At 57.6% G+C, this 12659-nt stretch overlaps 1 protein-coding gene across 2 annotated transcripts; it reads left to right on the plus strand.

The window, feature by feature from the left end:
* The first annotated feature begins 639 nt into the window (after positions 1-639).
* MPO (myeloperoxidase) lies at positions 640-10712 on the plus strand. Of its 2 annotated transcripts, none has more exons than XM_075994436.1 (13): positions 640-736; positions 973-1050; positions 1196-1289; positions 1665-1840; positions 2088-2211; positions 2307-2436; positions 2517-2723; positions 3559-3877; positions 5680-5840; positions 6981-7236; positions 7733-7903; positions 8744-8981; positions 9730-10712. In XM_075994436.1, the coding sequence occupies exons 1-13, from the start codon at positions 730-732 to the stop codon at positions 9935-9937; spliced, it is 2169 nt and encodes a 722-aa protein (XP_075850551.1). In that variant the 5' UTR covers positions 640-729; the 3' UTR covers positions 9938-10712. The 2 variants fall into 2 exon arrangements, with proteins under 2 accessions (XP_075850551.1, XP_075850552.1); XM_075994437.1 differs by having other exon boundaries at positions 732-749.
* Positions 10713-12659: the final 1947 nt, after the last annotated feature.

Below are 12659 nucleotides of genomic sequence, written 5' to 3' on the forward strand. Positions count from 1 at the left end.
ATCTTGTCCCAGAGAGGCCTGGGCTGCATCGCCCAACTGACCACTAACCACAACCAGCTCTGCTCTCTCTTGGTTCCTGAAATCCAGAAGCAGATGGGGGATCAGAGGGTGGTTTTAGAGACAGCCCTCTACCATAAGTCAAGAAGAAAGGAGAGGGAGGAGGGATAGAGGAAGTTACCTTGGTCTTGAGCCCGTTGCCCCCAGGGTCCTCCTTCCTGTGAAGCCCAACGGTCACCAGCCAGATTTCCTGTCCCCGTATCCCCACCAAGAACCAGGGGCTGCCCAGCAGGGGTGGTGCAGGACCCAGGTGACTGCTGGAGTAGGGGATGGCCCTTGAGGCCAATTGGGGCATCATCACTCCCCTCTCTTCTTCCCTGGGGCCTCTCTATTCCCCATATCTCCTTAGGCTACTGGCTCCTGACTTTTGTTCCTTTCAAAGGAACCCTGGATACTCAGTTTGAGTGTACCCTCTGGGGGACAGCACTGGTCCAGGCACACAAGGGGGAGCTAAGAAACCCTGGAGTGGGAGTGCTAAGTTCAAAGGCTGGGCACAGCTCTGGTTCCTCCTTTCCTGCGCCTTGCCCCCATTTCGGGGGCCCTTCTATGTGACCCCCAACTTCAGTGGGGGAGGGGAGAGAGTTCAGTCTTCAGGGACAGTCCTTCCTCTGCCCTGCCCCGCCCCAAGCTTAGAGGACATAAAAGCCCAGATTCAGCTAAGAGGAGTTGCCAATGTCAGGTGAGCAACGGAGGTAGGGTCCTTGGAGGCTGGGTGCCTGCAGCTAGCAAGGGGATGTGGGTGCTGTGGACCCCTCCCTCAAGGAGGCCTGGCTTCATCCATAGATAGGGCCATGCAGGTGGGCTGGGGTGTGAAGGTGGGAGTGAGGGGCCCAGGAGGAGAGGGTGGTGGGGCTGTCTTCTCCCAGGTGCACTGTGGGCTCAGGGCACTTGCTGGGCCGGTGGGTGTCATTGCAGAGATGAAGCTGCTCCTGGCCCTAGCAGGGCTCCTGGCCATTCTGGCCATGCCCCAGCCCTCTGAGGGTGCTGCTCCAGGTAACATTCAAAAGTGGGGAAAAGGTGGTGTGTGGGGTGGTTCTGAGTCCCAGGGACCCCTTTTCTCAGTGCAGACTCCTTGGCCCTGGGGCCTGATGGGGGACTTTGGGCCCATTCCTGACTATGTGACCCCTGTTCTGGACAGCTGTCCCAGGGGAGGTAGAGACCACGGTGGTGCTGACCTGCATGGAGGAGGCCAAGCGGCTGGTGGACAAGGCCTACAAGGAGCGGCGAGAAAGGTGGGGTGCCGGGCATTGCCCAGCTCTGGGCAAGGCTGCCTCTGGCCTTTCAGAGAAAGCACAGTCAGCAGGGAGTTTGTAGGTGGGGATGGGGGTCTATGGGGACCCATGGGGCACCCTCTGTCTGCTTGTCCTTTCGTCTCTAGATGCAAGAATATCTTCAAAACCATCCCATCCCTCTCACAGCCTTGTCTCTGCCTGGACACCCGGCAGAGACAAATATACAAATATATATGTATTTTTTTTCAATTAAAAGAAAATTTCTTCCCGTCTGTGGGTCTATCTACATAGTTCTGTGTGTCTGCCCCTGGGCTGGGGCTCTGCTGAGTGTCTCTGCACCCTTCTTGGGCCCTCACTCCTCCTTTCTCCAAGCAGCATCAGGCAGAGGCTTCGCAGTGGCTCGGCCAGCCCCATGGAACTCCTGTCCTACTTCAAGCAGCCGGTGGCAGCCACCAGGACTGCAGTGAGGGCTGCTGACTACCTGCACGTGGCTCTGGGCCTGCTGGAGGGGAAGCTGCGGTCCCGGTGGCGGGCGCCCTTCAACGTCACTGGTACTGTTGCCCATCCCACCCCAGGCCCCTGCTTCACTAGGGACCCCTACTAGAGACCCCAGCCATCTCCCGGTGATCCCCTCAACTTCTCCCTCCAAGGAGTCTCAGGGGCATCCTAGCAACACCTCTGCTTCTCAGACAGGGCCCCCTCCAGGGTGTCCAGGGCTCCTCAGCCTCAGGTCACAGAAGATGGGAAATGAGGGGCTCAGTTCTCACCTACCCCCTTGTCCCCCCCAACCCGCTGCAGATGTGCTGACGCCCACCCAGCTGACTCTGCTAGCCAAGGCAAGCGGCTGCGCCTACCAGGACTTGGGGGTGAAGTGCCCGGAGAAGGACAAGTACCGCACCATCACCGGACACTGCAACAACAGGTGCGGCGGGCTGGGTGTGGCCCCGGGGTGCAGGGGCGCTCAGGGAGGTGCCATCTCGTGCCACCTTGTGCCATCGTCCTGTCCTTCCCCTGCAGACGCAGCCACACGCTGGGGGCCTCCAACCGCGCCTTTGTGCGCTGGCTGCCTGCCGAGTATGAGGATGGCTTCTCGCTGCCCTTCGGCTGGACGGCGGGGGTCAAGCGCAATGGCTTCGCGGTGCCCCTGGTGAGCGCCGGCGGGCGGAGGGGGCGAGGCCCGGCCCACGGTATGGGACCCAGGCGCCCCTGACGCCCCCTGTCCCGCAGGCTCGCGCGGTCTCCAACGCGATCGTGCGCTTCCCCACGGAGCAGCTGACCCCGGACCAGGAGCGCTCGCTCATGTTCATGCAGTGGGGCCAGCTCATCGACCACGACCTTGACTTCACGCCCGAGCCCGCCGCCCGGGCCTCCTTCCTCACTGGCCTCAACTGCGAGACCAGCTGCCTGCAGCAGCCGCCCTGCTTCCCGCTCAAGGTGCCCTGCTTCCCGCAAGCCCTGCCTAGGGGGGAGGTTGTTCCTGGAAGCGGCCCCCTCCCTTCTGTGCCCAGGTCTCCTTCCGCAGCCCCGTGTCCAGAGGCGAGGCCTGCCTGGCTCTCAGCCAGCGCATCCCATGCATTCCCTGCCTCTCCCCGGCCAGGGGAGAGAGTAATGCTTGTCCCTGGCTGGCAGGACCCTGTTTGGGGGATTACTGGCTCTTTGTTAGGCTGGGAGAGAGTTCTGGGATGAGGACCTTTTTGGTGTCCCTCGAACCTCCATGAGCAAGTGGCTCCTGCGCAGTCCTGCTTCCTCCCCTCCCCCCACACCCACATTTGGGAGCCGTGGGCTGGGGGGTTGAGGCACCCGCTGAGCAGAGAGAAGGAGGAGAGAAAGGAGAGAAAGTCTGAGAGAGAGGGCAGGAATGTCAGGGTCAGAGAGAGACAGGAAAGGGACAAGGGAGAGAGACAGAGGTGGGGAAAAGGAAAGGAAGTGGAGGCAGAGCCAGAGTATAGAGTCCACCCCAGGTGACCAGGAGGGAGGAACAGACACAGGAGAGGAGATGGAATCAGGAGAAGGTTTAGTGAGGAGGGGGGTGAGAGGACTGGCTGTGCCCACCCCAGGGAGCTCCCCACGTTCCCCGTTCCGCGTCCTGGTCATCAACCCTGAACCTCAGGGGTGCTCTGCTGGTGGAACCCCAGGCAGCAATCCCACTGGAGCCTTGAGAGGCCTCCCTGCAGGTTGAGGGACCTGAGGTCCTGAGGGCAGTGGGAGAGCGACTCTGCCCGCTGTCCCTGCCCTCGGGGAGCTGATCTAGCCTCTCTCTGTGTTGCAGATCCCGCCCAACGACCCCCGCATCAAGAACCAACAAGACTGCATCCCCTTCTTCCGCTCCTGCCCGGCCTGCACCGGGAGCAACATCACCATCCGCAACCAGATCAACGCGCTCACCTCCTTCCTGGACGCCAGCATGGTGTACGGCAGCGAGGACCCCCTGGGCCAGAAGCTGCGCAACAACAGCAACCAGCTGGGGCTGCTGAAGGTCAACACCCGCTTCCGCGACAACGGCAGGGCCCTGCTGCCCTTCGACAACCTGCACGACGACCCCTGCCTCCTCACCAACCGCTCGGCGCGCATCCCCTGCTTCCTGGCAGGTCAGCTCTAGGGTGGAGACCTGGGGTGGCACGGGAGGTGTCCCCTGCTGGAGGCAGCGGGCCTGTTCGTGAGCAGCGTGTGGGCCTGTATGTAGAGAGAACTGCCCTCACCAACTTCATGATATTAATCCGGTTGTCTTGGTAACAAGTTGATGGAGTGAGAAAGGCAAAAAACCAAATGGCCCTCCCCCAGCTCAAACCTAAGATGGCGACACAGGAAGACTGAGGAGCCTCTGTCTGTCCATCCATCACTTTCTCTGTCACTCTTTCCCCTTCCTCTGGACTCTGGAGGACAGGAGAGTTGAGTTGTTGGAGACAGGGTGCTAAAGGGACAGAGAGCACTGCGGTGCCCTCACCCTCTAGAACTACACTGTCCGATGTGGTAGCCACTAGCCACATGTGGCTATTTGAATTTTAAATATTAAAATTAAAATTAAATATTAAACAAACTCAGTTTCTTGGCCGCACTAGCCATGTTCAAATGCCTCAGCAGCCTCATTGGCTAGTGGCTTCCTATCAGGTGGCACAGATGTCGAACATTTTCATCACCTCGGAAAGTTCTGCTGGGCAGCGCTGTTCCAGAATATCTCCTCCTGCCCATCCTGATTGCCTGTCATAAGAGAGGGTGGGATTTTAAATTTAAATACGAGAAATTTCCGGGCCAGCTGGGGCAGTGAAAGCAGCCGTGACCAGAAATTTTCCAGTGTGTTTTATTATAAACCCATTAGTGGGCCTGAGGCCATTTCCTGTGGCCTCCCTCCCTCCCCTCCTGCTGGCTCCTGCTGGTCTCTCCCCGGCTGGGCCCCTGGGAGGACAATGAAGGTCAGTGCCAGTGTGGGCTTCCTGGCCCCACGACTTCTGGGCTAGCTGGGCAAGGGCAGCATTCCCCAGCCAGGCATGGCCACCTCCAGCCTGGCTTTGCTGAGCCCCCTGTCCCAGGCTCACAGATGGAGAAGCTGCTCTCAGAGAACTTCCTTCCCACCAGCTTCTAGACTTGGCTAGGACTGAACCCAGTGTCCTGCTGAAATGGCCCTGACCCTAGCCCTCTGGCCCCTCCAGAGAAGGGTTGGGAGAGAGCTAGAACAATCGTGGGTCTTGCTTAGTTTTCTAGAACAGTCTCAGGTGTGGCCCCCACACATCCTGTGCACTAGCTCCCTCCTCTGGAGCAAGCTGCACCACTGGCATGTAGTAAGGGTGGGGCTGACAACTCCATTCACATGGTAGTGGCTTTCTGGAGTCCTGTGTTGAGAAGGATTCTGAGGGTGCATCTAGTATTAGCAGGAAAGAGTGTTGTGATCATTAACTGCGTCTGACACAGGTAAGGAGATAGGCCGTGCCAACATACATGCTACTTTTTGACCTTCCCTGAATCAAGAGAACCAGTTAGCTAGGCAGTGTTCACAAATCTCACACTTTGTGCCAGGCACCATGTTCAGCCCCATGTGTCTCTGTGTGTGTTGGGAGGGAGGGTAAAACACACAAAGGCACAAGCCATGGTCATTGCTCTCAAAGAGTTCCCAGTTTCAGGTACAGGAAGGTGGCAAGCCATGTGTCAGATCTGATATGAATGAGCATCTCTGACCAGCAGTGCCCCTAAGCAGAGGAAGCAGCTATTCTGGTGGCCTGGGGCACGAGGACAGGCCTCCTAGGGGAGTGTGAATTGAGCATGGTGTGAAAAGATGGGTGGAGAGGAGGGGTTAGTAGGAGACGTTTCAGGCCTTGGCTGGGGAGAGAGTTTCAGGGGAGCAAATGTTTTCTGGGATGGAAGTCTTAGGAATGACAGTGGCTTTCACTTTCCTAAGGGGACACCCGCTCCAGCGAGATGCCGGAGCTCACCTCCATGCACACCCTCTTTCTGCGGGAGCACAACCGCCTGGCCGCACAGCTCAAGCGCCTGAACCCCCGCTGGAGTGGAGAGAGGCTCTACCAGGAGGCCCGGAAGATCGTGGGGGCCATGGTCCAGGTAGGATGTCCTGAGCGTCAGGCTGACTTGGGACCCCGACATGCATCTGCAGCATCCTAGCTGTGTGACCTCGGGCAAGTTACCAACCCTCCTGAGCCTGGGTTTCTTCACCCATGATGCAATAAGGATTAAAGGACACATACGAAAACACCTGCAGACATTAGGTGCTTGACAAAGGCTCCCCCGCTTCCCTCCCCTTCTTCCCAGTCTTGCTGCTCCCTGTCATCTTCCCTGTGGGTCCAGGAATGGTGTCAGAGGGTTGAACGGGTGGTCTAGCGCCTGACGCATAGTAGCTGTTTAGGAAGTGTGTCTCCTTCCTCCATCTCGTTGTCGCTCTTCTTTTTGGCTTTGCTGGAACTCCTCAGCCTCGTTTGCCCCCGGGGCAGTGTTCCTGGCTCTCTCCCCCGACGTCCATCCGAGGCTTCAGTGTCCCCGTCCTCTCCCCAGGATCCCATATTGATACAAACGCACACACATAATCACGCTCCCTTAGATTCTAGATGCGGAGGGAGTTGCAGGTGCTGACAGTGAGTTTTTCGTTTGCACTAAGAACTCAAGTGAGATTCATGTAAGCATCAGAGGAAATTCTAGAGCCTAGAATCTAGAGAGAGACTGCTCCACATCTTCCCTTTCCACTGGGGGCAATTATGCCAGAGTGTTCGTCATTCCTTCCTGCCTCCCCGCCTTCCACAACCTGTATGGAGCCCTGTTGTGGGCCAGGCACTTGGTGGGCACTGTGAATAATTTCAGTAATTTCACTTTCCCTGGCTCTCAAGGAGTTCATAAGATAGTAGGAAAAATGAGACATGAATAACTCAAGGGTAAGGGAGGTATCATGATGAATAATAAAGTGCTTTGTTGTTTAATTCTCTAGGGCAGAGGGCAATATAATTACCCTTAATTTACATTTGAGGGACTCAGGCTCAGAGAGGTTAATAACTGGTCCAAGGCCACACAGTCAGCAAGCAGGAGAGCTGTGTTTATGCCCCTGGGTACCACTCTGTTAGGCCTGGATCCAGTGTTGTGGGAAGCAATTCTCTGACCACAGATGGGGGACAGGAGGGATCCCTCAAGCCAGGAGCAGGGCGAGACTGCAGCGAGGAGTGAGTAGAGAGGCCATTCCAGGTGACTTTTCTTTAGATTATCACTTACCGGGACTACCTGCCCCTGGTGTTGGGGCCAGCGGCCATGAGGAAGTACCTGCCCAGGTATCGCGGCTACAACGACTCAGTGGACCCGCGCATCTCCAATGTCTTCACCAACGCCTTCCGCTATGGCCACACCCTCATCCAACCCTTCATGTTCCGCCTGGACAGTCGGTACCGGCCGGTGGCGCAAAACCCCCGCGTCCCACTCAGCAGGGTCTTTTTTGCCTCCTGGAGGGTAGTGCTGGAAGGTGAGTGGGACCCGGGCCAGGAGAGGGTGGGCTTGCCGCTGAGGGTGGGGTGGGGGTGGCTTTGGCTGCGGGGAGCTGGGCTGGGGAGAAATCTGCTTTCCTTCCATCTCTGGGAGCTGGTCTGACTCCCTGTGTCAGCCAGCCCACCTCTGCCCCCACATCTGATGATATAGAGTGGGTGGAGACGGCTGTCGGAGGAGCTGGCTCCTTCCTACGAGTGTGGGTCTACGTGATTCTCTGTGACCCAGGGGGCCAGGGGCTGGGAGCATCCCAACCTTGCAAATCTGAATGGCATAATGCCCTGAGACCTCTGTTTGTCTGGGGTCATGTAGTGACTGGTGGGGACTTGCTCACTGGGGCCACCTTGGCACCAGGCGTGGCTTGTGCCCAGCCCTCTTCTCCAGTCCTCTGACCCCACCTGGACTTGTCCCTGGCTCCAACCTGAGCCCTGATACTGAGCCAGATCCTTCCCCTACCCTGCTCCTCTTGCGCCCAGGTGGCATTGACCCCATCCTCCGGGGCCTCATGGCCACGCCTGCCAAACTGAATCGTCAGAACCAAATCGTGGTGGATGAGATCCGGGAGCGATTGTTTGAGCAGGTCATGAGGATCGGGCTGGACCTGCCCGCTCTGAACATGCAGCGCAGCCGGGACCACGGCCTCCCAGGTGAGGGGCTGCAGGAGTCTCCCCTGCCACACCCCCCTCGGTGCCTCCCAGGTAGCTCGTAGCTCCCCTTCCCACTCTAGGGCCCTCTGCTGCCTCCAGCTCTCCCCCCACCCCAGCACTTTGCTCTCAGCAAAGGTCAGGCCCCCTGAGGTCAGGCCCCCACCTTTCCCTGCGCCCATCTGGCCAGTTTTTCTCCCAGCCTCCTTTGCACACTGTAACCCTCATCATAATAATAACAATGACCCACAGTCTGAAAATCTGTCTCCATCATCATTTCACTTTGTTTCATTGTACATGAACCTTGAGGGAAAGAGATTATTATTGCTTCCATTTTACTGAGGGAGAAACTGAGGCTTAGAGAGACTCAGAAACTGGCCAGGTTCTCTAGCCAGAGACAAAGCTAGAATTTGAACCCAGATCAGCCTAACCCGGATGCCTGTGCCTGTATTATGAAGTAGCCAGCGTGGCTGAGGCTTCTAGACACACTTCACTCCTCATGGATCAGAGACAGACACATTGGGTTGCTCCAGAGGGGGACAGTGAAATGTCCCTATTCTTGGAGCTGGCAGGAGTTATGGCAATTTAGGGTCTGCCTTAGGGTGGGAGAGCAAGGGAAAGACAGGGAGGGTCCTAGAGAGGCCCAGCTGTGCCCCTTGGCCTGAGCCAAGGGTTCAGGGTTCCCTAGGGAGGGGTCCTCCCCTCCGTCTATGACTTTGGTGTGTGGGGGAGGTGGGTTTTCTGGGCTGATGGCATGTTTCGACCCTCCCCTGCTGTGCCAGGGACCTCCCCACCTCGCAGCACAGGGCCCTGCCCACAGCCACCCGCCCCTCCCCCTCCCAGGGTACAATGCCTGGCGGCGCTTCTGCGGGCTCCCGCAGCCCAAATCGGTGGGCGAGCTGGGCTCGGTGCTGAAGAACTTGGACCTGGCGAGGAAGCTGATGGCGCAGTACGGCACGCCCGACAACATCGACATCTGGATGGGTGGTGTGGCCGAGCCCCTGGAGAACAAAGGCCGCGTGGGTCCCCTCCTCGCCTGCCTCATTGGCACCCAGTTCAGGAAGCTCCGGGATGGCGATCGGTGAGGAGGGGGCTCAGGCCCGAGGAGGGGGGCACAGGGGCGGGGCCTGTGCTGGACCCTCTCAAGGTCCCAATTTCCTTCAGTCAAAGGAAGGGCTGGAAAGAGTCAGTGATTTTCCAGTGTGTTCTGGGGAGCCTCCAGGTCATCCCTAAGGTGCCCTGAACTCATTTGGGGGTGCAGCAAGGAGCAACCTGGACCCCTGGTTGTGAAGGAAGGGAGACAAAAAAAAAATGCCACTCTTAACTACTTCTCCCCCTGGGTTCCACTGTGCAACCATGGAGGTGTCAGTCACTACTGAACAGTTCCATCCTAGCTTTCCCATGGCTTCCCTTAGTGCCATTTCAGTGTGGTCCTGACATCTTCATGTCTGGCTCTTTCCTAGCCTGTGTTGCACTTTTGGGAAAATTAGAAATAGGTGCCTCTCTCTGGGTGGGCAAATTATAAACCACGCCCAAGATTCTCTCCCATCCTGGAGGATGCAGCCCCAGGCCAGGGCACAGGGCTTCAGGAGTGGGTGTGGGCTGGGCTCCCCCTCCAGCATGGGTAGTGCTCTGGAGGTTGCTGGGCTGGGCAGGGGAGAGGCAGCTGGGCAGCCGTGCTTTTCTCTGCACTGTGAGAGGGGGACCCCTCTAGACCCCTGGGCTGCCTGAGAGCCTGGGGCTCTCCCATGCAGCTGGGCAGTGTCTGCTGTGACCCTCTTGCATCCAGGGAGCAGCAGGTGCAGTGTCCACGGGTGTTCCCCATGCAGGTTTTGGTGGGAGAACAAGGGCGTGTTCAGCACACAGCAGCAAAAGGCCCTGGGCAAGATCTCCTTGCCACGCATCATCTGCGACAACACAGGCATCACCACCGTGTCCAAGAACAACATCTTCATGTCCAACTCGTTTCCCCGGGACTTTGTCAACTGCAGTACACTTCCTGCATTGGACCTGGCTGCCTGGAGGGAAAAGGCCTAGGGGCTGGGTAAGGGGGTGCGGCAGTGAGGGGTATACCTGGGCTGGCCAGCTGGAACCACAGAGGTCTCCTGTCCCTAGATGAGCACATCCTGTTGGCGCCAGCTGAGAAAATGAGCAGCTGGACGTTCACTTTTTGTGTGTGTGTGCATACGCTTGTGCACAGTGTCTATAAATTGGCATTGAGTGTGGCTGTGAACACGGGTAGTGTTTTATGTGCTCTGCATGCGTGTCGTTTGTGTGTGTGTTTGCTGTTTTTGAGAATGTTAAGTATGTGGAGGGCAGCAGAGTAGATGGGTGAGGAGCCCAGCTCAGGAGCCGGACCGCCTGGGCTCACTCCCTGGCTCTGAGGCTTACTGGCTGCATGACCACTCGGCCTCACCAAGCATGAGTTTTCTTCCTTGCAAGTCACAGCCGGCAGGGCTCCTCAGAGGCCCGTTTGCATAATCTCGTTCTTCATTTATTGTGCGCCTACCACGTGCAAGGCGCCGTGCTTGGCGTGGGAGACTTACAGAGGCAGGAGAGACACCAGGATACCACTTGTGCCCTCAGGGAGCTTGCCCCTTTGCTGCGTCCTGGCTTGCAGAGGTGAACTGGTGACCCTGGAGGATGGACCGCTCGCAGCTGGGCCGTGTGGCTCCGGCCTCGGGTTCCCTCTTTCTTCCTTACTCTGTTTTCTTGCTTATTCACAGGCGTCTTCCTAGTGGGCCCAGTGGCCTTTCTGTACGTACTGTTTGTTTGCCCTGATGTTTATGGTAATAAAGCACCTCGGATGGGACCCCTGCTCTGGCGTGTCTGCGGAAGGCCAGCGCCTCAGCACAGAGGCTCCCGCTGGGCTCCGAACCTGAGCCCGTGTGGCCTTGTGTTTCTGAACTGGGCATGGGGCTCCGGGGAGTCCTCCTTTGGCCTATCCACGCCTGGGGGGCTGGCCATGCTGAACAGACCCTCCTCCCCCACCCCCACCCCTGCCTGCCTGCAGGGGACTGTGGTCACTGAGCCCTCCTGTGCGTTCCTTGCTCTGGCAAACATTTGCCGCGCTCACTCGGTGTCAGGAAGTAGAGGGGACAACGTGCTGTGTGGGGGCAGAGAAAGAGCAGAGGTCTGGTAGGGAGGCAGCGCCCCCCAAGGAGAGGAGACTCCTGTGTCCTGCATCCCTGAAGCCTGGCACAGGGGTTCAGAGCCCCTTCTCACTCCTGGCTCCATGTGGCCAGCCCCCTGAGCAGGGACAGCAGATGGCTGGGCCCAGAACGCAGGGCTGGCGCTGCGGGAGGAGGAGGACTGCATTTCCCTAGTAGCGCTGCCTGGAGCGTGACCCTACATCTGACAGGCGGACCCCCCTGCTTCCCTCCACTTTTCCCACACAAGGGGCACCGCAACTGGGAAGGTGTGGAGGATGATGGGGTCCAGTGGACCCCTGGGGCCCCCAGGTAATGTTAGCGCCTCACTGTGGTGAGCAGCAGGGTAAGCAGTGCGGGTTCCCCTTTCACTGATGAGGACAGGGCTGCTCGGAAAGGCAGAGGGGCTCATTTGAGGCCTCAAAGAAGTGGTGGCCAGAGCCAGGGCTGCAGCCCAGGTCATCGGGCTGCTGGGCTCTCCCCACAGGATGGCTAAGTGTCTCCCACTTCCACCCCGCTGATCGGGGGCCCTGGGGCCCTGGCTGAGCTGACCTTACCTGGAGGATCATTTTAAAATAAGAGCAGGCCGGGCGCGGTGCTTCACGCCTGCAATACTAGCACTCTGGGAGGCCAACGAGGGCAGATTGCTCCAGGTCAGGAATTCGAAATCAGCCTGAGCAAGAGTGAGACCCTGTCTCTACTATAAATAGAAACAAATTAATTGGCCAACTAACATATATAGAAAAAATCAGCCGGGCATGGTGGCGCATGCCTGTAGTCCCAGCTACTTGGGAGGCTGAGGCAGGAGGATTGCTTGAGCCCAGGAGTTTGAGGTTGCTGTGAGCTAGGCTGATGCCGTGGCACTCACTCTAGCCTGGGCAATAAAGTGAGACTTAATAAAATAAAATAAAATAAAATAAAATAAAATAAAATAAAATAAAATAAAATAAAATAAAAGCATATGAATCTGTATTGAGTAGCATCTCAGGAATATTCTGAAATTGCCATTTAGAGACTTCATAGGCCCTAGGACTGCCCTAGAACTGTGGTCCCCAATCCCCCAGGGCTACAGACCAGTACCATCAGTGGCCTGTTAGCAACTGGGCTGCACAGTGGGAGGTGAGCAGTGGGAGACCGAAGCTTTACCTGTATTGACAGCTGTTCCCCATCGCTCGAATCACCGCCTCCCCTCCCCCACCCCATGGAAAAATTGTCTTCCGTGAAACCACTCCCTGGTGCCAGAAAGGTTGGGGACCGCTGACTTAGAAGAAGAGGGTATTTCCTAGAAGGGCTGCTGGAAGAGAAATCACCTTTAGCTGCAGGGGAGTTCAAGCTTGGTTTTCCTTCCTGTTTTATCCCTTGGCAACACCAGTAATTCCCCTGCCCCCACCTTCCAGCAGCCCGTCTCCTGCTACTCCACAGCCAGTTCTTCTTCCCCAGGAGCCCTTGCTTCGAGAGCTCTTGGAAATCCCACGACACTATGCCCTCCCACCCCAAGACCCACGTGTGCCATATCTTAGCAACGAGACAGGTGTGGGTTACAAACATCTAGTTGCTTATTTGGCAGTAATTCCAAGGCCTGACTTGAGAGGGAACAGTGTCATTGCTAG

Source organism: Microcebus murinus, chromosome 18 (genome assembly GCF_040939455.1).
Source record: "Microcebus murinus isolate Inina chromosome 18, M.murinus_Inina_mat1.0, whole genome shotgun sequence".
In the NCBI taxonomy this organism is placed as follows: Eukaryota; Metazoa; Chordata; class Mammalia; order Primates; family Cheirogaleidae; genus Microcebus; species Microcebus murinus.